We start from the raw sequence: 21,489 nt of genomic DNA on the forward strand, positions 1-21,489 counted from the left end.
GACATGGAACTCGAGTCACAGCTGAGAACAGGCCTGTTTTCCCTTCCTTAAGACCATATTGTCACATAAATGGCATTTCCCTTGCGGTATGAATTTTCCACCCTTGCACATTCCTTACACAGATGATGAACATTTCTGTCAACATCGATCAGAATAAACCTTTCAGTGGCACAAGTTGAACAGCAAACCCTGGGGGTTTTGCTGCTGGCTGGCACCTGCCTTGTTTTCCCCTTGCACGATGCAGTCAGGGCCAGGGCAGAAGGCTCACTCCATTTAATCACGTCAGTACAAGCCCCAGAAAATGCCAGTGGAATCCTACAGCAACAATAAGCTGGCACTGGAAACCTTTTCCACACACACAAATAAGATCTGCTTCAGTTACACATTTGCACTGGATGTGCCTTTAACTATATTTTGGACTTTCATATGTGCAGTGAGGCCCAAGGACAAAAGCCCCAGTTATGGGGCAGCATCAGACTTTCCGGATCTGGTCAGAAGCAGGTGAAAGAGCTTCAGGCTTAATCTAAACTCTGGCCACCAAAGAGACAGGCAGTGCAACATATTCACTGTACAGTTTATATTGAGCAGTTAGCGAGTGGAAGCCCTGTAACATTTACCAACACACCTACCCGAAGTGCTGCATCAGAACACTGCTGAAATGCCATCTTCCTCAGTGGGATCTCAACAATCACTCCTCTCTTTCCCAGTGAAGATTTCTGCATGCACACATGACTAACGCCTTGTTTTCTTCCACAGTTTCAGCTGCTTTGCTTTTTGTACCAACTTGGCAGAAGTTTCAGGTTTGGGTGGGATGTGCAAGACTACTGACATACGCCCTGTTTTGACTGTGCATGACCAAGAGCTACAATGCTTCCAGCAACACGGCATCTGGTAAGTCCAGGCAACACGTCGCTGAGCTGAAATAGCTGCCTGAAGCCATTTTATACAACCACTTAGAAACACAGCTGGTACAATAACAGCAACAAGCTGTTCTCACACCTCATTAGATGTGTACTTCATACCTGCAGTTACAAGAGCCCTGAGACTGCCAGCAGCAATGGGAACATGGGCTGCGAATGCTCAGAAGCCAACAGGATTGTGTTGTCCTCTATCCTGCCTTACACAACAGTAAGCAAAAATTACACTTCCTTTGTAACAACTGAAAGGAAAAGAAACCCTCCCGTAACATCCTTGTTGGAAGTGTTTCTACAGAACCTAATGACCTTTGGTTGATACTATGTTACTAGAACCCGCAGATCCCATTTCTGACTATGGCATGGCCCTGACCATGACAGTTAAAAGTTGCTAAAATACATATTAGACAGATTGCACTGGAATAAGCTCTAGTTCTGCTAAATATTGGTTTCCCAACCTTTATTCACTGATCCTTTTAACTGACGATGAGCCTTCTGTTAAGAAACAGCATTAAGCCACGATAATTTTCAACACATTTTCTTCTAACAGTTAATACTGAAGGGGCTTCCAAGTGAAAACATGTTTAACCTAGTCTAGTAATTCACACTGCTGTTCAGACTTCAGTACTGGAGAAGCAACTTTTTTTTTTTTTTTTCCCCTTTTTTTACTCCTCCGGATATTTCACCTGAAGAACTGTTGCAGGGGTCACATTCAGTATTCATTTGTCTCCCACTGTGGAAGATCTATCCAAATGCTGTGTGGCACAAGAGAAAGATGAGCTCATTGAGAACCCAGTGACTATGACAATGACTTCTAGGAAACAAACAAACAAACATTCAGACTTTCTGTAACAGCTGTAGCTATTCAGCAATTGAAAGATCCAGTTGTAACAACAATATAGTGGTATTACTCATCAGAGTTACTAATTCTGGATGTAAAAAAAAATGAACTGACTACAGCAAAACTAGTTACCAGTTTTGTTCAAGTGGTGTCAGAAGCATTCCCATATAGCACTTCAGAGCAAAGAAGGCAGTTAATTTGTTTATTAATGACAGTGGAAACAAAATAAAAGTGATGAAGCAAACAGGTACTTATTTAAATATAAAGATTCTAGTCATCTGGTGTTCTGTCAGGCTCTTTTTTTTTTTTTTGGGGGGGGGGATTCAGGAGGCATAGTTGCAAAAACCCACAGAGGATTTACGGAAACATGATACTTTGACAGAAATTGTCAACCAGGGCAAAGTCGGAACAGCAAACATTATATCATGAAAAACTCAAAACATATTTACAAATTCATACTTCGTAGTCATTGAGAAATTTCTTTACCAAGTGGCAGATGATGTGTGTACTACATTCAGTCAGAGTCACTTAGCATAAAATTAAGCAGAAAGACAGATTGTCTAAAAATAAGGCCAGTTTCACTCCAAATTTATCTGACAATCAGAATTTTCTGGTGGTTCTACGTTAATAAAAAGAGCGTAAGAGCACCTGATCTAACCCAAATGGGATATATCAACCAACCTGCAAACATCATTCCTAGCAGAAATTACCAACAGTAGAAACTCACGTGGACAATACACACCTCTTTTGCCTCCTTGTCTATTGCTAATTTTAAATGCTTGTATAAAAACAAATCCCCACACAATGGTTTAAAATTGAAACATATGATTATCTCAGACTATCACTCTGTTTTGCACCCGGGAAAAAAGTGAACAAAACCCAAACACCTTTCTCTTTCTCTACTTCCCTCCTTCCCCCCCCTCCCCTGCACTTCCAAACCAGGAAAAAAAAAGAAAAGTTATACTCTGATGAATATTAGAGCTGGCACCAACATTCATGCTAGTTGCCCTGACGAGCAACAGAAAGTTCATTTACAATAGTCAGAAATATTTTTATGCACTAGCCCCAAAGAGTTCAGCTTCTGAAAACAGTTTTGGAAAAAAGTCCCATCAGGTATGATGTGGGCAGCGTCCAGAAGGTGCAGGAATGTCCATCACTCTACGGCGGTCCTCATATTCATCAGTGTCTGTGGAATCTTCATCTTCATCCACTGCATACTTGTTATTATTTGTTTCCTAATACAAGGCACATTCATATTTAATTAAAATCTTCAGCAACTTATAAGAAAGCACAAATGTTTGTCCAGAAAAATTAGAAATCTATGTTATCACATCGATTAACTGAGGCAGATACTGTGCCCATGTCTTAAAAAAAAAAACAACAAACAGTTCCTTAAAATTATAAAGCTTAATTTACACTAGAGATCATTTTGCCAAGCTATTTGATCTTCATCTCAGTAAATTTCCATTAGCCTTAATTATTCCATATGTACAGCTATGTAGAGTCAATCTGGAACCTTAGTTGTACCAGTTTCCTTGGTGGCCCATATTTTAATACAAGCAGTTTAAAAACAAAGGGTCATTACTACCTTTAAAAGTAGTGGTAGAGCAAAAGAGAGAAAACCAAATGACTTTTACAGTCAGATACATTGTATCCTCCTCCACTCATAAACATAATCAAGAAATACCTTCCACTATAAGTACGACCTCTGCTGGCAATTTCTATTATAGCCTCAGGTAACACGATTTTTTAAAAATACTTGGTCCTGTTTTTCCAAGGCAAAAGTAGAGGTCTACCCCTGAAGAAATACTCAGCACTTACACAAGGATTTTAAGTTCTATCTGAACTAGTCACTAGAAAAGAGCTATGCAAGTCATACAATTAATAAAGCCATCACATCTAAATGTCCCAAAACAATCAGAAAAATTAAAGTTAACTCGCAATCTCCAGATCACAATGATAATTAACAGCAAGCTAAATATCTTTCTGATTTGCCAACTCATTAAGAGAGTTACTGAAATGCACTAACTCTAGTGAAAACTGGAAACCAGTGAAACTAGTAAAAACTGAACAACAGGAGGATAATTCAAAAAATTTTAAATTGGTAGCATTAGATGTCAAAGCAACAAGGATACATTGCTTTACCAGTGTACAAACTGACTACCATAGTTTTCAGACTGACTTAGGCTTAAATGTGTTATCAATCCGAATATTGTTCAGTGCTGTAAATTTTGCAACATAAGTGTTTTCTTATCAGTAAACATTCCAGAAGCTTAAAAAGTTTGCATAATGGGAAGTTGCCCAAGTATTAGACTGAGTGATACTTTCAGATTTTATGTTTTAAGTGAAATGGATCTCAAAGAGAGCTGATTTTCAGGGAAAGTATTAAAACTGAAAAAAGTCATCATTGAAGTTTAGACAGACAGTTACATTCTACTATTAAGATTAACGCTCAATGAGAACAGGAGGTGAGAAAGAAAATCCAAGATAAGCACAACTGCATTTTTGCTTACCATTCGTGCTGTAGACACCTTGAATGTTGGACACACCATATGAAATCTGGGAATTGTAACATTAAAGAATTTTTCCTTGTAGTAGAGGCAGTGGAAGGTGTAATACCCCTCCATATATCCAGATGTTGTGGAGAAAGTAGTACAGCTGGTATATTCGTAGACTCTCCCTGGGCTGATTATTGGAAACTCCCCTGTTGACAAGATGTTAGATCACAGTAAGTAAGAGCTGATGTATAACTGCATTTTAGCATTTTGCTAGAGCAGCGACACACTGTAACATTCAGGCAGACCATTTCAGATTCTAGTAGAGGTAGAAATTATATAACTAGCATTATATAACTTTTTATATTAATTAAATTATATAATATAGAATATAATATAAGTTATATAATTATATAACTTAGCATTAAAAAGAACTGTTTGAAGAAAGATTGACTATCAGGATGTTAAAACAATGCTTGCAAAACAACTTTAAAAGATGAAAGAGATGGATGTGTATTTCTTCCTTTCAAGCAATGAGATTGTGTTGATACAAACCACATAACTACTACCATGTCACCATAAAGAATGGCTAATATACACGTCATGAAACTTACACTATTAAACACCAAAACATTCTCCATTAGGTTTATAAAAGTAATCTTTTGCTTACCAACTACTCCAGGACCTTGAACTTCTTCTACATCACCTTTGGCATTTGTTATTCTCCAGTATCGACTGTCCAGCTGACAAGCCTTCTCAGGAAGGGCATCTTTGGACATTTCGATTCTAGAAGCCAAACAGCACATTTAATGATTATCTAACTACTTTCATACATTTTAAAACTTGGGCAGTCATGGGATATCTATCAAAGCAGACTGGGAAAACAATAACCCAACAACTTACAGTAAGGTATACTGAATCAGTTGCCAGTATCCACCTGTATGTCTCTGCTCACTATCATTATTGTTCCCTTTCTGAGTTACTTGTAACTTTTTTTACCTCACACATCACTGTATTTTACTAATTACCAACTTGACAGATGCCTTATGTACTTGACAAGGTAACATTTAAATGGCTGTTTTTTAATTAAATACTGCATGCTGTGCACATTTAGACACATTCAATTAATTTTAGTAACTTTACAAATTTATACACAGTATTCATAAAATTGATGATGTGAACTCCACAACGGTCTTTCCTGTGGTGCTTTATGTTGTTCAGTTATTATTCTTACCTGATTCTGTAAGTGAAGAAATAGTGCGGTGGATGTACAGAACTGAGTTCAGGTAGAAAAGATGTGGATACAGAAACAGTAATATCTCCTGTGGTAGCAACACATTCTTTATCATGCACATACCTACAAAAAAGTAAACATTAAATCTGCAAATAGCTGTGCACGTTCAATGCAGAAAACTAAACATGTGAAGAGATTAGTTAGTCACTACTAAGAACACTGCAGTGCTAGATTTAAAAGTAATTCTGAGTTTTTCATCTGGTAGTTAAGTTAATGATGTATGCAGTGTCTTCATTACATACGCTTCCCAAACTCATACAGCCACATACCTCTTTCTAACTGCATTAATGCCTGCATTAAGCTAGGTATATAATTTCATCAGAAATCAATGAAGACACTTGTTATTAAAGATGTGCTCTTATGTTATTTATTCCACAGGAACCAAACAGTTTGTTTGTGTTGATTTTCAGATCAACAACTCAGGTTCTGTAGATCCGCAGTTTGACAAAACTAAGGCTCTTACTTAAACTTAGAAGAAATAAGTACATGACTATTTAAGCACCAGAACAAGTCCTGTTCACTTACTTATTTAGTGCAGTGTTACTTTAAGAGATCAGTTCACTGGAACAATTGCTGTCTTAATAACTCGAAACAGCCCTGCAGCTGTAGCACATGCATTGTAAACAATAAGTAATATGGTGTTAACTAAGCTTCAAAACAACCTTTTTTCAGAATTCCAGTCCTGTTTATATAAATTACAAACTCAAGTTTCTGGTAGAAAAAAAACATATTTAAGCATTTTCTTTCAAAGCTCTATCTGCAATATTTCATGCACTCGTTCCTCCCCCACTATTAGCTTTTATATCCGATACCTACAACTACTTAGAAAGAGGTCTACATTCTAAAAGAAACATCGACATATTGCAGTAAGGCTTTAAGTCTTGGTCACATTACCTGAAGATCTGGTCTCTGATGATAGGATAACCACCAGTTACCACTTTGTTTACATAGGATGTAAACCATTCCAAGTAAGATGTACCTAGATGTCAAAGAGAAGTGTTTGTAAGGATGGGCAAGTTTACCACTAAGAACATTTCCATAAACAGTGTAAGGCAAAAGCTTAAGTTTTAATATTTCACAATAAATTCCCAGACTGTCTTAGATGAGTTAGCCAATATTCCAGTCCATTCAACCAAGTAAGCTCATTTAGAGCAACCAACCTAGAACTAAGAATACATACTCCAGAAATTCCACAGTAATTGAAGAAAATCTGAGCTAAGTGTTTTGCAATATAATCATAGTTTTCAAATGCTAGTGTCTCTCATCATGTTTTCCTTATTGTGACTCTTCTCCTATAATTTGAAAGAACACTACTTTAGTGGTGCATCCTACTTGTATAGCTCTTTCCAGCTAGTCCACCTACAAGAGGCATGCAAGGCTGCTGGTGGATTTATGAACTTAGCTTTGATAGGCAAGTTTCCAAACTGATTCTAAGAAATCTGCTAAAAAGTTGCAGAATTTCCCTTTCATTTAAACAGGGATGAGGCATAGATATACTCAGCACTCCTATCACAAGCCCATAAGAGCGCTCAAAACAAGTTGGGATTTTCCTTAACATACAGCCATTGCTTGTGAAAAGGTTATCATACATCTACAGCCATTATTAAGAAACAGCTTGATTTCTAAGTGGACAGTCAAGCTGGCAAATTTAACTTTCAAAGAAACGAGTTTCATACAAGAGAGACTGGCTCTATTTCTAGGCATAAATTTTCTAAGCATTATGATAAATAGTTCAGCAGAAAAGTACACAGAGTTCTTCAATTATCTGTCAATCTTACTCACACAAAGCCATATTTAAAGTAACTGAAATACTAAGAAATTGTTAACCTAACCTTCACTGAGCTGTTATCAAGTACTGATCACTCCTCTTAGATCACATGTACTTACCACTTCTTTTTAGTGAGAACTACACGTACTGTCCTTTGAACTTATGGAAGTCTATGTTTATTATTCTCCTTTCTACCACTAATCCACAAAATGCAAAGTGTTTATAAAGTAACTCTGAACAGAGAAAATAGACCAATTTATTCTGCAATGTTCAAGAAAATCTAAATGAATGCTGTATAAGCTTCTCCTCCACCTTGCAATATGCCAAGATGAACCCTTTCAGGCAAATGCAATCAGTACATTTAAGTATGATGTCAGATCACCTCATCATTGACTCAACTCCATAAAAGCAGCAAGCTCAAGAAACAATACAAATGCACTTAGAGTAGCTTTAAAGTATTTAAAGTATTAAATCATCTCCATGCGGAGAGAAGCAAGTAACCAAACTATTACTCTTGAGCTTTTGGTGCATTTTTCCTCTATAATTCCAGGGCTCACAGTGCATTCTACTGTATGATTTTTGTAAAACAGATTTCAGATTGTTTCATACTATCAAATCAGTACACAGAAAGGACTCCTATAATTAGAGTAGTGAAGAGTTTAACCACCTTCAACCCAAACCAGCAATGGTGTAAAATGATTTCTCCCTATTAATATTCATGCATATACCCTAAGAAACACATGAGGCTAAATTTTAAAATTAATATTGGAACTACTCAAAACACACCTGCTTTCCCATTGAGTGAAATTAATTTATACATAGCCACAGTAACCAGACTCCAGTGAATTAAAAAAAAAAAAAATCAAACAAGGAAACAGCATTCCAGTCAATGCCATGTCAGACAGATGATCACAATGGATTACCACATACCCAAACGACAGTTTTCACCTTTCTTCCCTTTTCTTTTCAACAAAGGAAATCAACAGAACCAAAATTCAGTCAGTCTTTTCTCTGCAGCCAAGGTTATAATAAGTTAGATTTCACTAAAGGACACAAAATATTTTGAACTTTTAACACTGTTGTAAGAATACTGGGGGAAATAAAACACTTTGTGTCCACTTGGATGTTATATTTACTAACCACTTACATTACACCCATGATGGCTAATTTACAGCCTTTGCTCATCTTGTTAGACAAGTTAATACACTGTAAAATTGGTATACAGGGCACAAGGAAGGACAAAATTTAATAGGGAAATCATTTCAAGTAACCACTGACGCTTTAAAGCAGGTTGGTCTTAAAAGTACCAGACAAGATTTAGAACACCTGCTTTGTTCAAGTCAACTGCACTGCACAGTTTGATTTCATCTGACAAAAACTGACATTTATTTCCTAAACAGTGCAATTAAAACATTTTGAAGAATATTTTATTCTGAAGTATTACCTGTAATGAACATATCAATAGCAGATGGATTGCGAGCCATTTGGTCCTAAAATAGAAAGGAGTTATAGATGTATTAGAAGGAAGTCCTAAAATAGAAAGGAGTTATAGATGTATTAGAAGGAAAGCATCAGACTTCCAAGCTTAAAATTTAAGGTCTGAAATGTAACATAGGGAACAGTAACATAGGGAACACCTTCCCTATATCCACTAGACCAACAGTCTTGCTTCTTAATTCATCATTCTATCCCAGTCAGATTTTGAACTATGTAATAAAAAAAAACCACACACGCCTGTCCCTGAGAATGCTCAGCTGATAACTACAAGTACAGTTTTGATTTTCCACCACGGCTCATCAGATTCAAGGCATCATTAAAGAGAGAGAACAAAAGCACAGTAAAGTTGAAGGCGGAAAAGATCTCTGGAGATTATCAGTCCAATTCCCTTGTGCAAGGGAATAGAGCTAGAGCAGGTTACCCAGAATCATGTCCATTTGGGTTCTGACTGTCTCTAAGAACAAAGACTACAAAACCTCTGAGTAATCTGCTCCAGTGCTCAACTACACTCACACTAAAGAGTTTTTTGCCTATGTTCAGATCAGGTTTCCTGTGTTTTCATTTGTGTCTATTGCCTCTTCTCTGTCATTGGCTTCCCTGGAAAAAGTTATGCCCTGACTTCTTTATGGCCTGTTATCAACTATCTCTAAACACTGATAAAAACTTCAGAGCCTTCTTTTCTCCAGACTAAACAATCTCAGCTCCTTTATTATCATACTACTACCCGAAAAAAGCAGGGCTACTCATAGATGACCCAAAACATAAGCATGTAAGTAATGTTTCAGGTTCCAATGCATTATCCAAAAGGTTTGAATACTTAATGTAACACAAATTGGGATCTTAACATCCTTCAAGTAATGCATTATCAAAACATTCCCTACAGACCTCATTGCTACATGCTTTGAAAACATACAGCCAGGAGTTCCACAGCAGGAAGAAGATTATTTTCTTCTTCACTCATCCCACTGTTGTGATGGGGGTGGCTAAAGAGGGGGGGATACGTTAAGAATTTTTAGGTATAACATTCTTAAGCTTCAATAGCAACGATGATTTCTATCTTAAAATTTTACAGCTGTAAGAATTAGAAAAAAAAATTAAAATAATTAAGTCTATAAAGGATTTCTTCAAGACCAATTTGTTCTCTCGTTGGAAAGTAAGTCTTCCTTAAAACCTAGAGGGTTTATTGCAGCAAGTCTACATTTATCAAATCTGAGAGAGGAGATTCTGCTTATTTGCCATAGCAGAAAAGCTAAACAAAAAGCTACGATCAACCATTACAGATCTACATTCACAAGTATAAGCATATCCTTCTTACTGGACATTGATAGAAGATCTCGTATTTATTCCGGCCTTCCACGCTCTCCAGGGCCATGTACTGACTCAGACCAGTATGAATGCAGAAGGTCAGGGGAAGGCATTGTTTCAGACCTAGTCTCTGTTGAAAGCCTCCAGCGGCCGTGTCAATATCCAGCAAGTCTTCAGAGCGGTAGTGATTCGACAGTGCCATACTTCCCATCAACCTGAAGAGACAAAACCAGATATAGAAGCAGAATGGATATAAACAGAAGATGATCTCACTCAAAATGCAAAGAAAGCTTTCAACCTAACAATGCTATATTAGAGCTATATATTAAATCCAACAATAACAGACAGAAGCAGAGACAAGTTTTATTTCTCAGTACCAATCTTCTTAAAGGGAGGCTAGGTTGCTTTCACACTTTCTTGTACATTTTGTGTCCTTTAGAGAATCATTTTAAACTGCTCAAGATTCCCATTCTGTCTGCAATTACTTCAAAGAAGCTGTAGGCTACCTATTCACAGCTGGCACAATTTCCTATATAGCTTAATGTAATAATAGCTGAAGATATCTCATGTTTTGTGCAAGTTAATTCCAATACTATCAAAGCATCCATGATTTTTCAATTAGAATAACAAACTACTGTAGTAACAGAGGATCAAAATTATGAGCTGGGTATTCTATGCTTTGGAGAAAAGGTTGATAAGTAAAGAAGGAAAACAACTATAGAGTCAGAGAGATTAAAATCTCTGTATAGAAACTAAGGCAGACAGACACAAAGTCACACAAAAGAAGAATGAGAAAGCATGACAAGACCATTACGTGTCTAATTTTTCCCTTAGTTTTTTGTAAGCATCACTACAAAAGATGGGATTCTGTTGTTTTTTTCTGACAATATGAAAATGACTTTGAAGCCCACAAAAGGAGTCTCCTGAGATAAAAAAAAAAATGAATACAGACACTTGGAGAAAAAAAAAGTTGGTTTCAGATTAGTACAAATAACAGATTTAAAATGAGGGCGAGCATCAGAATCTAAAGGTAACACTGACATGAATGAAAATAAAAAGAAAGCAGCATACATACATTCAACCTAATAGATATGCAGATAATGGAGAAATGATAAAAAGGGACAACACACACATATGTTAAGTATGAACCAAATATGAGAGTACCCGCCAATATTTTGTTAAGAATTACACTTTAATGCCTTCTTAATTTGGGTTACTTTACAGATTGATTTTAAAACTCAGCAAAATACAAGAATTCAATATATTATTTCAAACAGGCTAACAGCAAGAGATTAATGAAAGCAGCGGTTAGAGAAACCGCTGTTGTATTGCATATAAACATGTCTTTATGTAACTGATGTGGGACTTGGAGACATTTGGAAGGCGGCATCAAAAAAACATGAGATATTCCTTTTATGGAACAGCAGGACACATTAAGACTTTACACATCAATGTGCTATACATCATCAATTTGGAAAAAGGTCTGAAATAATAGAGTTCACACAGTTATTGCATTTGTAAGAATATGACAGATTTGAAACAACAGCTTTCTCATATTAATTTTATTTTTTTCCTGTTTGGCAGAATGTGGCTGACATTCTCCCAAAACTCTGAAACAGGAGATATTTTACCCAAGGTTGATTAGTGCAAGGAGTTGATCAAAGTAATGAGAAAGCATTAAATTCTAATGTAATGTCAATGATAACATAGGAATCACAAGGGAATTCATAGAATCATAGAATCACAAGGCTGGAAACAACCTATAAGATCATCTAGTCCAACCGTATTCACACTAGCACTGCTACCACAAGCTACTAAACCGTATGTCGCAGCTCCTCGTCCAGACACCTCCTGAACACTGCCAGGGATGGCAACTCCACCACCTCCCTTGGCAGGCCATTCCAGTGCCTGACCACTCTCTGAGAGAAAAAGTTCTTCCTTAAGTCTAACCTAAATCTCTTCTGGTACAATTTGCGGCCATTTCCCCGGGTTAACTACATTGACAGCCTTTCCCTCATCTACCAGTCTGGTCACCCAGTAGTAGAAAGAGATGAGGTTGGTCAAGCACGACCTGCCTTTCATGAACCCGTGCTGGCTGGGCCTGATCCCCTGGACACCACACACATGCCGTGCAATCTCACCCAAGATGATTTGCTCCATTACTTTCCCCAGTACCGAGGTCAGGCTGACAGGCCTATAATTCCCTGGATAAATTTGCACAAGAAAACTCCTAGAACAGGGAACAAACAAAACAACTGGTATCCCCTCCAAAATCCATACTCCATATTTCACTTCTTTTTAGAGGTAGCTGTTACTTGGTCACTAGAACTCCAAGGTCTATCTATCTGATCAAACTAGACATGGCCACTGTTAATAACTGAGTATTCTTGATTCAGTAGTTAAGAAAATATTCCTAAGACTGATTAGTCCTTCAATAAATAGTCTTTCAATAACGTCATTTAATAGGTTAATGTGGACTGAACTAGAAACTTTGTCAAGATTGCAGCACTAGAAGATAAGCTTCTTGACTTTATAAACAACATTAATTTATTTTTCTCCTGTTCCCCAAAGAGCCACAACCTTCTTTTTCTCATCCAAGTAAACAAACTTGCAACCTACACCTCCCCACCCATACTCCCTTCTAATTTGCCTTTCACTAATGCTCTCAGATGCAAACTTTTGCACACACTAAGCTTTTGCTGGCATTATGAAAGCAGTGACTCAAAGCACAAGCTGCCACACGTCTGTATGATCTAAGTTGCTCCTACCTTGGGCAACGGGTTCCATCTTTCCATATGTAGTGCTGTTAAAATCCAGACAAAGACTCCCAAAGGACCTACCTACTGGCATCTACATCAAGTGTCCTCCATTTTTGGTCTAACACACCAATCCCACAAACTCATCAACTTCTGCCCCCTAGACCTGATCCTGCTGGTATTCATGTCCCACTATGGAGCATGAATTGTGGGGTCAGCATGCAAGCCTGCCCCAAAGTAACACTGTATCTTCTACTTACAGTGTGACAACCTTTCTTATTCCAAGGTCCCAGTGTCAGAAATAACAGGTCCACCAATGGGATTTGTCAAGAAATGTTTAGGCTTGTACCTTCCCTTTGAGGGCACAGCAACTGATCACAGTCCACTGGCAGTTATATGAACTGAAGGTCATGCCCAAGTGCATGTGTCCCTTGCTGCAGCCCCTCCACAGGCACATTGTTCATCAAGGCAGGGCGTAGTGGGAGTAAAAGAGCAGCAGGAAGAGCAGAACACACACAAGCTGCAGAGCTTCATTCTGATCACTTCCAAGTGATCAAACATAGCAAGCATGGTGAGCCACATTTGCATTCATAAAAATTTTTAGTCATCCACTGACCAACAGTAATGTATTTGCAGTTACTAACTACCACTTTTTACTCTTCCAGGTAACAGAAGGAAGCACTTTCAAAATGCAAAGAGCTAGCTCATTTAAAATCTACAGAACTAGGTAGGACATTACTTCTCCTCTGAAAAAAAAAAAAAACAAGTATTTCCTAGGGATGGAAACAAAGCTAGAAGCCATCCTTATGCTTGCAGAAAACCATTTCCCATATACCCACTGCACTTACAACACCAGAACTAGATGAAGCTGTGCCTGTTTTATCAGTGAAGGCTTTGGCAGGGCAACATGAAAGCACTGCTCAGTAGAGACACTGCAGTGATTTGCCCTAGCTTTTTATCTTTTGCTAACACTTGCGTTTGCACATCAAGTGCTGACCTGCTAAATCTTTTCATAATTGGAAGATACAAATCTATGTGCACTCACCTGCATGCTAACCTTGATGTAAAAGGAGTTTTTAATTGCTGATATAACATCGTAAAATCTTCTACTTGGAAAATTTAATTTGCAAAATTGATGCTTAGATTCTACTGAGAATGACTACCTGGTTTGGAAGTCATTCCTTAACCATTTTTAAAGAACAAAAGTTACCAAATCATGAAGACTGCAGTCTGAGTCTAGTTCACTTACGTAACACAAAGCAAAACTTCATGCACAGCAGCATGCAGTGGTATGTTAACATTCTGAAGTTTCAGTTATTACAAAAAAAATAAAGGTACTCTAGAACAATTAGAGGAATTAGAAATCTACACTACATTTTCAGTTACTTCTGAGGTTAGAACATAATCAACTGTACAATCAGTGTCAGTACAAGTGGTCCCACAGTTACAATACATTTAATGTTTCATCTGTCCTGGACAGCAGACATTTGAACTTTTTAAGAATACAGATGATTAACAACTTGATAAGTAGTTGCTGTAGCTTACCCAGGAACAACTAGCTTTTGTCCATTATGAATACGGAATGAACATCGATAGTCATCAGGGAGTTTGCAGCCAATCTGTGCTTCCACAGCATCTAGATCCTCTTCCTGCACACTCTCTGTGTACAAAAAGAAACAGAGTATTATGAGGCAGTGTTAGAGGGGGAATAAACAAGTACTGCTCCCAACTCTCAAATGTAATGCTGTTTCATTACTCCGCCCACAATGCCCGGGTGCGGTTCCTGACACATGTGAATATTAGGATTTGCATTAAGACCTTTTCTTTAAAATTCCATTTCACATAACTTCATCAGAGCAGCATGGCTAGCAATAAAGACAAATTAGCCATATTCTAGACATAACAGCATGTTTTCAATTGCCAAAGAGAATTCAGTGTAACCCCAGCATTATGATATATCTTCTTTTATGTTATTACAAAAGAAAATACAGGAATATATATTTCAAAGTATTTTGAAACTTGTAATTCAGAGAAAGTGAACTGACAGACATACAAGCAAGGAAGATTAGGGACACAGTTATGCAAAAGCACGCTTCTAAGCAAGTAGCCAGAATCACTGAAAATCAAAGTATGAAAATACAAAGTATGACATTTGTAAGCGTCTTGATCAAACAAACAACATTTACTAACTATTGTATGCCAGGAGGCATAGAACTAATACTACATAAATTCGGAAGGAGGCTGATTACATTAACTGATTACTTAACACAGAACCAACCTTCAGCCAATGTAATCTCAACAGGCATGCTCTTCGCATAAAGTATTTATGAAGTGAAATGAACCTCTCCCCCACAATATTATTAGCTGACAGTCAGGAAAAATTATTTCAAGGGTTGCTTCTTTCAGTTTCCAATCCGGTCATTAACAAAAAAAAAAAAAACCCTTGGCTACAGCCACCATTCATCTTGTATTTGGAGCATCAAACATGTTAACTGAAACTGGGGAATTTTTATATTCGATTATCAATAGAAGGGCGTAGGGAATAACTATTCTTATACCCCCCCACACACTCCAGGGGGGATTCTGTATGCTCAGTTACAGCAAGGCATCAGTCAACAGTTCAGTGAAACAAAGCGTGTACTAATGGTACCATAAAGGTATAAGTTTTCTAAGAGCTCCTGCTAAAACTTCCCATCACTACTCAAGTACAGAAATTGAACAATTCCAATCACTTTTTGCAGACAAAAGAAGCTTCTGAAAGTAAAACAATGGTAAGATCTGTTCACTTCAAGACTGCCTATGGATTACTAGCAACTTTGCAAGGACTATACATGCAGTCTGATACACTTGTTTACTGGAAGGGAGAGCACTTCTCTTTCACTTCCAGGGCTCTAGTAACCGATGCAAACAACTAAGACGAAAGCAGTATAAAACTAAATAATAAAAGTAACATCCATCTACTAAAGCAAGCAGCTATCACACTGTACCTTTCAAAGAACCAATCATCCGAGGACACCGCTGTCCTAGGTATTTCTCTAGGTCATCCCAGGCTTTTTTCAGTGTAGCATAATACTGGATGTATCTTCCTAGATCAGAGTAGGTACTGATGAAGATAGCTTTCCAGCTCTGATTTCGTCGACTTTTTTCCTCACTAAGTAGACATAAAGAAAGAATTTTTAAACACCAGCCTAAATCTTTTGACTTCTAAAACCAAGAAGCTAGTTTTTCTCATTTGGCAGAAACCAGATGCATAATATTAAGCCCGGAACACTTCTCAGTCACAGGAAGCTACACCAAGCTAGATAATTTTGACATCGATTAAACAGCAACTTGGAACAGATTTAGGATACATTTTTGGTACTCTGTACCAGGGGAAAGTAGACATACGCTATTTCTTCAAAGGAAGAATATTGTCTAGTATTAAGTCTTAGAACTGTTAAATAGCTAAATCACTTTGCAGGCCTTTAAGAGTCTTATTTTTTTATCTACTGCAGTAGTCAAATAAAGGAGTCATGAACTCCTCTATTTACCCAATAAAAAGGATTAAAGAGCAAACCTGATAGTTAAATAAGAATGCTGTATGCTGATCCAGAAAGCCAGTTTCTGAAAGAATTACTGCATATTCAATTCTGCTCACGGGCACAAAAACAGATTATTCAAATACTGGCTGCATAAAAATGCTGACTGACATCTGACAAAGGATGCTTGCCTCCAAAAGTGTAGCAGCTCTTCCACTGTTGAGTAAGGATATATTCCAACTCCTAAGGTTCCAATAAATATGTTGAATCTAAAAGTTCATCATCATCAAGGGAGCCTTGATGGATACCAAGCTGACCAAGAGCCATCAATGTGCCCTTGCAGCAAAAAAGCCCAACAGAACCTCAGGTGCACCAGGAAAAACACTAGCCAAGAACATTCTTCCTTTCTAGACAGCCCATGTGAGGTTGTGTCTGGAGCACTTTGTCCAGTTTGGGCTCCACAACACACGAGAAATATGGACATACTAGACAACACCTCAAAGATGATTATGGGACTGGAGTATCTTTCACATAAGCAGAATTTAAGAGAGCTGGAACTCTTCTGAATGGAGAAGGGAAGGTGCAGGGGCATCTTACTAATGTGTAATAATACCCTAAAGGAAAGGAGTAAAGATGAAATCAGACTCCTCTCCACAGTGTGAACTGACAGTAGAATAAGCAATCACCAAAAACTAAAAGCCAGGAAATTCAAACTGAACACAAAGAAACACTCTTTTAATGTGAGGGTGGTCAAACACAGGAAAGGGTTGCTAAGAATGTTACAGAGTCTCCATTTTCGGAAAACTTTGTGATTTATTGGACAGGGTCCAGAGCAACCTGTCATAGGTGACCCTTCTTGAGCAGAGGAGCTAGACTAGATGATCTGAGAAAGACCCCTTCCAACATCAGCTACTCTGTAGTTCCAGTCACAGCAGTCACTGATGCAGCAATCCAGGTGTACCCCCACAATTACAGTACTCAGAATATTACCACAGAATATTTGGTTTCTGAGAGTCAAGCTGCAGCTTCTCCTTCAGCTTCGGCATTAACAGGGTACTTCTATCAATCCATACAAACTTTGTTAACCCTTTTACATTCATGAAATATCTATAGAAAATGAACATTTTTGATACCTAAGCTTTCATCAAAGTGAAGTCAGCAAAAGGTGAACAGCAATCTAAGTGTTACAGGAAGCCATGTGCACAATAGCATACAAGACTTTTTTTTTTGTTGTTAACAGAAAGAAGGCTTCGGACAACCACACTTACTCTGAAATAAGCCAGTATTTCTTGCAGTGTCTTTTCCACAATGGATCGTGGCTTGATAGCTGATTTAATCTCCGACTCAAATAGCAGCAGCTAGAAATACAAAATCATTACATTTGATTGCAGGAAAGCAGTGAACTAAACAGGGATAAATACTCACCAATAAACTTGCTTTTCTATGAAATAAATGAGAAAGCTTGAAAGTTCATTAGCTATCCTTTTTAGAGTTGTTCTTATAATGGTTAACAGTTTCCATTACAGCTGTGTAAGCCATGGACTACTTTTCTAATGGAAGTATATGCCGTGAGAACTGTCAGTAATTAATTAATTTTGTAAAGCAGGTCAGCCTGTAGGTCTTTTCCATCACAAACATAATCTGAAAGATTCAGATCCACCAGGAACAAGCATTCCTGTAGTGCAGGCTAGTTATTATGTTTGCTTCCTTACCTGAATTGCCCATCCTACCTTATTTTTTTTTCCCCACCATTGTCTACTATTGAAAGCTCAACCAGTAAGATACAGAACTGTAAAGTTTCAGTGCTAGGAAGTTATTTTCAATTTTAAGTTATTTAAATAACTTATGATGGGAAAAAATAATAAAACAGGAAAAAATGCAAAGGATGGTAAACTTGGAAATAAGTACTGCAAGCTCACTCTTATGAAGAGCATACGTAAGCTCTTGCCATTGTATTACAGGTAACATTGCTGCTTCAGAAAATTAAAAGAATCACATCTTGCCTTTGCAAAAATGCTGCATAGTGCAGTATGAAGAAAAATTGTAGGATATGGGTTGGGAATTGGCCTCAGAAGTCATTCAAGTCTCCCTGATGCAAGGAGATAGCAATATACGACCCATATTTTCCAAATGTCTGTTAACTTGCTCTTTAAAAGCAACAACGGGGGTAACATCAAAAAACCAAGTCTGTTCTTCTGTTTACTTCTACGGTTGAAAAGCCTTTCTGAAACGTACAGCTCATATCAACAGGAAGGAAACCTCAGTATATTTATAAGAATGTGTGGCAAAGCAAGCAACGTGCAGAGCAGTAATACTGGAAAAGTTATTCAAAGAGTCATAGAATTCTAAAGAAACAGTTGTCTCATTTACTCTAATCCAAACCTGACAATAAACCTTCGCCTTCCTCTTCTGTGTTTGAGCAGAACTGTCAGCTATGCTTTGAAGAAACTTGCAGGAAGATACCACCAGTACAAATGTAGCATCACCACTTTGGTACCTTGTTCTAACACTTAATGTGTATGCTTTAACAGCTGAGATTAACACCTAAATACTCAAAATGAAGTTACTAAACTTCAACTTTTGGTCATTTTCATTTATTTCCTTCTCTGTGTAGCTCAGAAATTGGAATAACAATGCCTCCAAAATCCTGTCTTCAATAAGCTAAATCAGCTGCATTCTATCTCACACTGAGACCGCAGAATTATTTGTGTTTATCTGCTCAATTCAATCTTCTTAAAAAATTTTCCCCTATGTCCACAATAAGCTGCTCAAATCAGAACTGTATTAGTATTTCAACAAACTGAAGTGACTCTCCTGTATGCCCTGCAATTACCCTCAGCGCCAGAAATACACTCACTTCTATTATGGTAGCAAGTTCTACCAATGAGACACATCAAACTGACTGCTGTAGCCCTTGGATGTTTTTATTCATCACTTTTCACTGGCACGGTCCTGCACTTTTTTGTTCCTCAGAATTAGAGCTCACTTATCTGATTGGTCAGCTTGACCAGAACACACACCTCTTGTACCACTGCTCTGCAGCATCTGTAAGCTTTAACAGCTTTGTTTTTAAACAAGAAACTATTTAACACCTATTAATGGCTTGCACTTAGAATTTAATAGTAATCCCAGCAGAAGCCCACTAGATACACAAGGTTGATTCATGCCTGCTTATGAATAACAAGACCTTGATATTTGGCAATATGAGAACTTTTACGACATTCTGGAAGTTTGTTTGTAAATAAAAACATCCTGAAATTAAATTCCTAGCTGAAATCTGTTCTTGGCGTTATTGGAACAGGCTGCCTAGGAAGGTGGTGGAGTCACCATCCCCGGAGCTTTCCAAGAACAGCACAGATGTGGCACTGAGGGACATGGTTTAATGGCAGCGACGGGCTGACAGCAGGACCAGATGATCTCAATGATCTTTCCAACCTTAATTATCAGCCAAGCCTATAATTGCTTGGGAGAAAGAAGTCACTGTGGTAACAGTGTAACATGTGGCTTCAAACACGGTCAAAGATTCAATTAAAGCCATTCTCATTAATTACATAATTATGGGGATTTTTCATTATTTAAGGACAACCGGGCTGACCAACCTGTGGAATACAGGGGAAATGGCAATGTCTGTGATAGTGTATGCATACATGCCACTAAAACAAAGACAAGCAAACCAGAGATGTTCTCTTGAGTACCATGAACTGAAAGCTGAGCAAAACTACCATTACTGAACTTAGAAATGAGAAACCTAACCATATTGATCCATCAAACACATAGCAAAAATAGGCATTAAGCCTAACTGCCTTCACTATATTCTCATCAAATACTAAGTCATCTGCACTGAATTTACCCAATTATCCCACTGTTAAGCTTTTTGCTTTCATTATGCTTCATCTCATTTCTGCTGCCTAGTTAACATATGCCTCCTGGATGCCTTTGGCTTTCCTCACTAATATTTACGAAAAGAAAAACAACTGATGACATCCTATTTGATTCATACACATTCCTCTCTCTAATGCAACACCGATTTCAATCACTGCCGCTGCTCACACTTCCCTGGGAAGGTTTTAGCTAAAAACATATTCTCATCTCCGCCGTCTGACCCGCGGCTCTGACACGCACCCCGCACGGAGCAGCTCTCAGCTCTCGTTCACGTTCTGCTGACCGAAAGGTCCTCCTGTCTGACTGCATCTGGTTTTCCCCAGCCCCAAACAACAGCCCATTCAGTAACTGCCTGTACTGCTGGCAACAGAACGGCCCTTTGTTTGCCCACACATATCAGAGTTCCAGAGAACTACTCATTCCATTAACTCAGCTATTGGTTCGCCTCCACATGGTGATTTAAATACAAATAAAAACAACAGGTAATGGGGGAAAATGGTGAGCGTTCCGTTTTCCTTAACCAAACAACACCGCCGTTTTAAGCGCGCAGCGCTTTAGGACGCCTGCCTTGTCGAGAAGAAGCCAAACCTCTCTCCGGCACAGCGACAAACGCTTTCAAGCACCGCGCCCCGCTCGCTGCTTCGCCTCCACGCCTGTCGCCCCCCCCACCAGCACTCTTCTCCTGACCCCGTTTGCCAGCACACCCAAAAGTTGCGCGACGGCGGCCCCCGGCAGCCCCGGCCGAGGCAGGCGGCCCGCCCCGCTCCTCGCGGCTCCCAGCCGGCCGCTTCTCGCTCCCCGACACGGCCGCCCCGCGCCCCTCCAGCACGGCCCGGGGGCGCCGAGGCCGCGGAAGGGAGCGGACCCCGCCGGCGCTCTCCGGAGCCGCGGCCCGGCGCTGCGTGGGGGAACGCCTCCCGCGCCTCCCTCGCCTCCCGCCGAGGCCGGGCTCGGCCGGCCGTCCTTCCTTCCCCCCGGCAGCGCGGCCCAGAGGCTCCCGCGGCGCCCCGGGCCCGGCCTTCACCTCATCAGATCCCGGTAGTCGAGGAAGCTGAGGATGAGCAGCAGCGGGTCGGTGGGCAGCAGCTCCAGGCTGAGAGCCGGCGGCTCCATGTCCAGGGGCGCCGCCATCTTGAGAGACGTCCCACCGCTTCGCCGCCGGGGCCGCCCCTCGCGCCGCTCCGTCGTCGGCGGGGGCTGTTGGCAGCGCCCCCTGCCG

General features: G+C 39.1%; 1 protein-coding gene across 1 annotated transcript; it reads right to left on the reverse strand.

Annotated features, from left to right (window-relative positions):
* Positions 1–2,641: 2,641 nt before the first annotated feature.
* FBXO3 (F-box protein 3) lies at positions 2,642–21,456 on the reverse strand. Its single transcript, XM_031593325.2, has 11 exons — positions 21,295–21,456; positions 17,657–17,746; positions 15,858–16,021; positions 14,416–14,530; positions 10,125–10,329; positions 8,757–8,802; positions 6,439–6,523; positions 5,485–5,607; positions 4,921–5,036; positions 4,269–4,459; positions 2,642–2,990 (listed from the first exon to the last, which is right to left on the reverse strand). The coding sequence occupies exons 1-11, from the start codon at positions 21,399–21,401 to the stop codon at positions 2,865–2,867; spliced, it is 1,368 nt and encodes a 455-aa protein (XP_031449185.1). The 5' UTR covers positions 21,402–21,456; the 3' UTR covers positions 2,642–2,864.
* Between the last annotated feature and the right edge of the window lie 33 nt (positions 21,457–21,489).

The sequence above is a fragment of the Phasianus colchicus genome, chromosome 5 (genome assembly GCF_987193195.1).
Source record: "Phasianus colchicus chromosome 5, bPhaCol1.hap1.1, whole genome shotgun sequence".
Lineage (NCBI taxonomy): Eukaryota > Metazoa > Chordata > Aves > Galliformes > Phasianidae > Phasianus > Phasianus colchicus.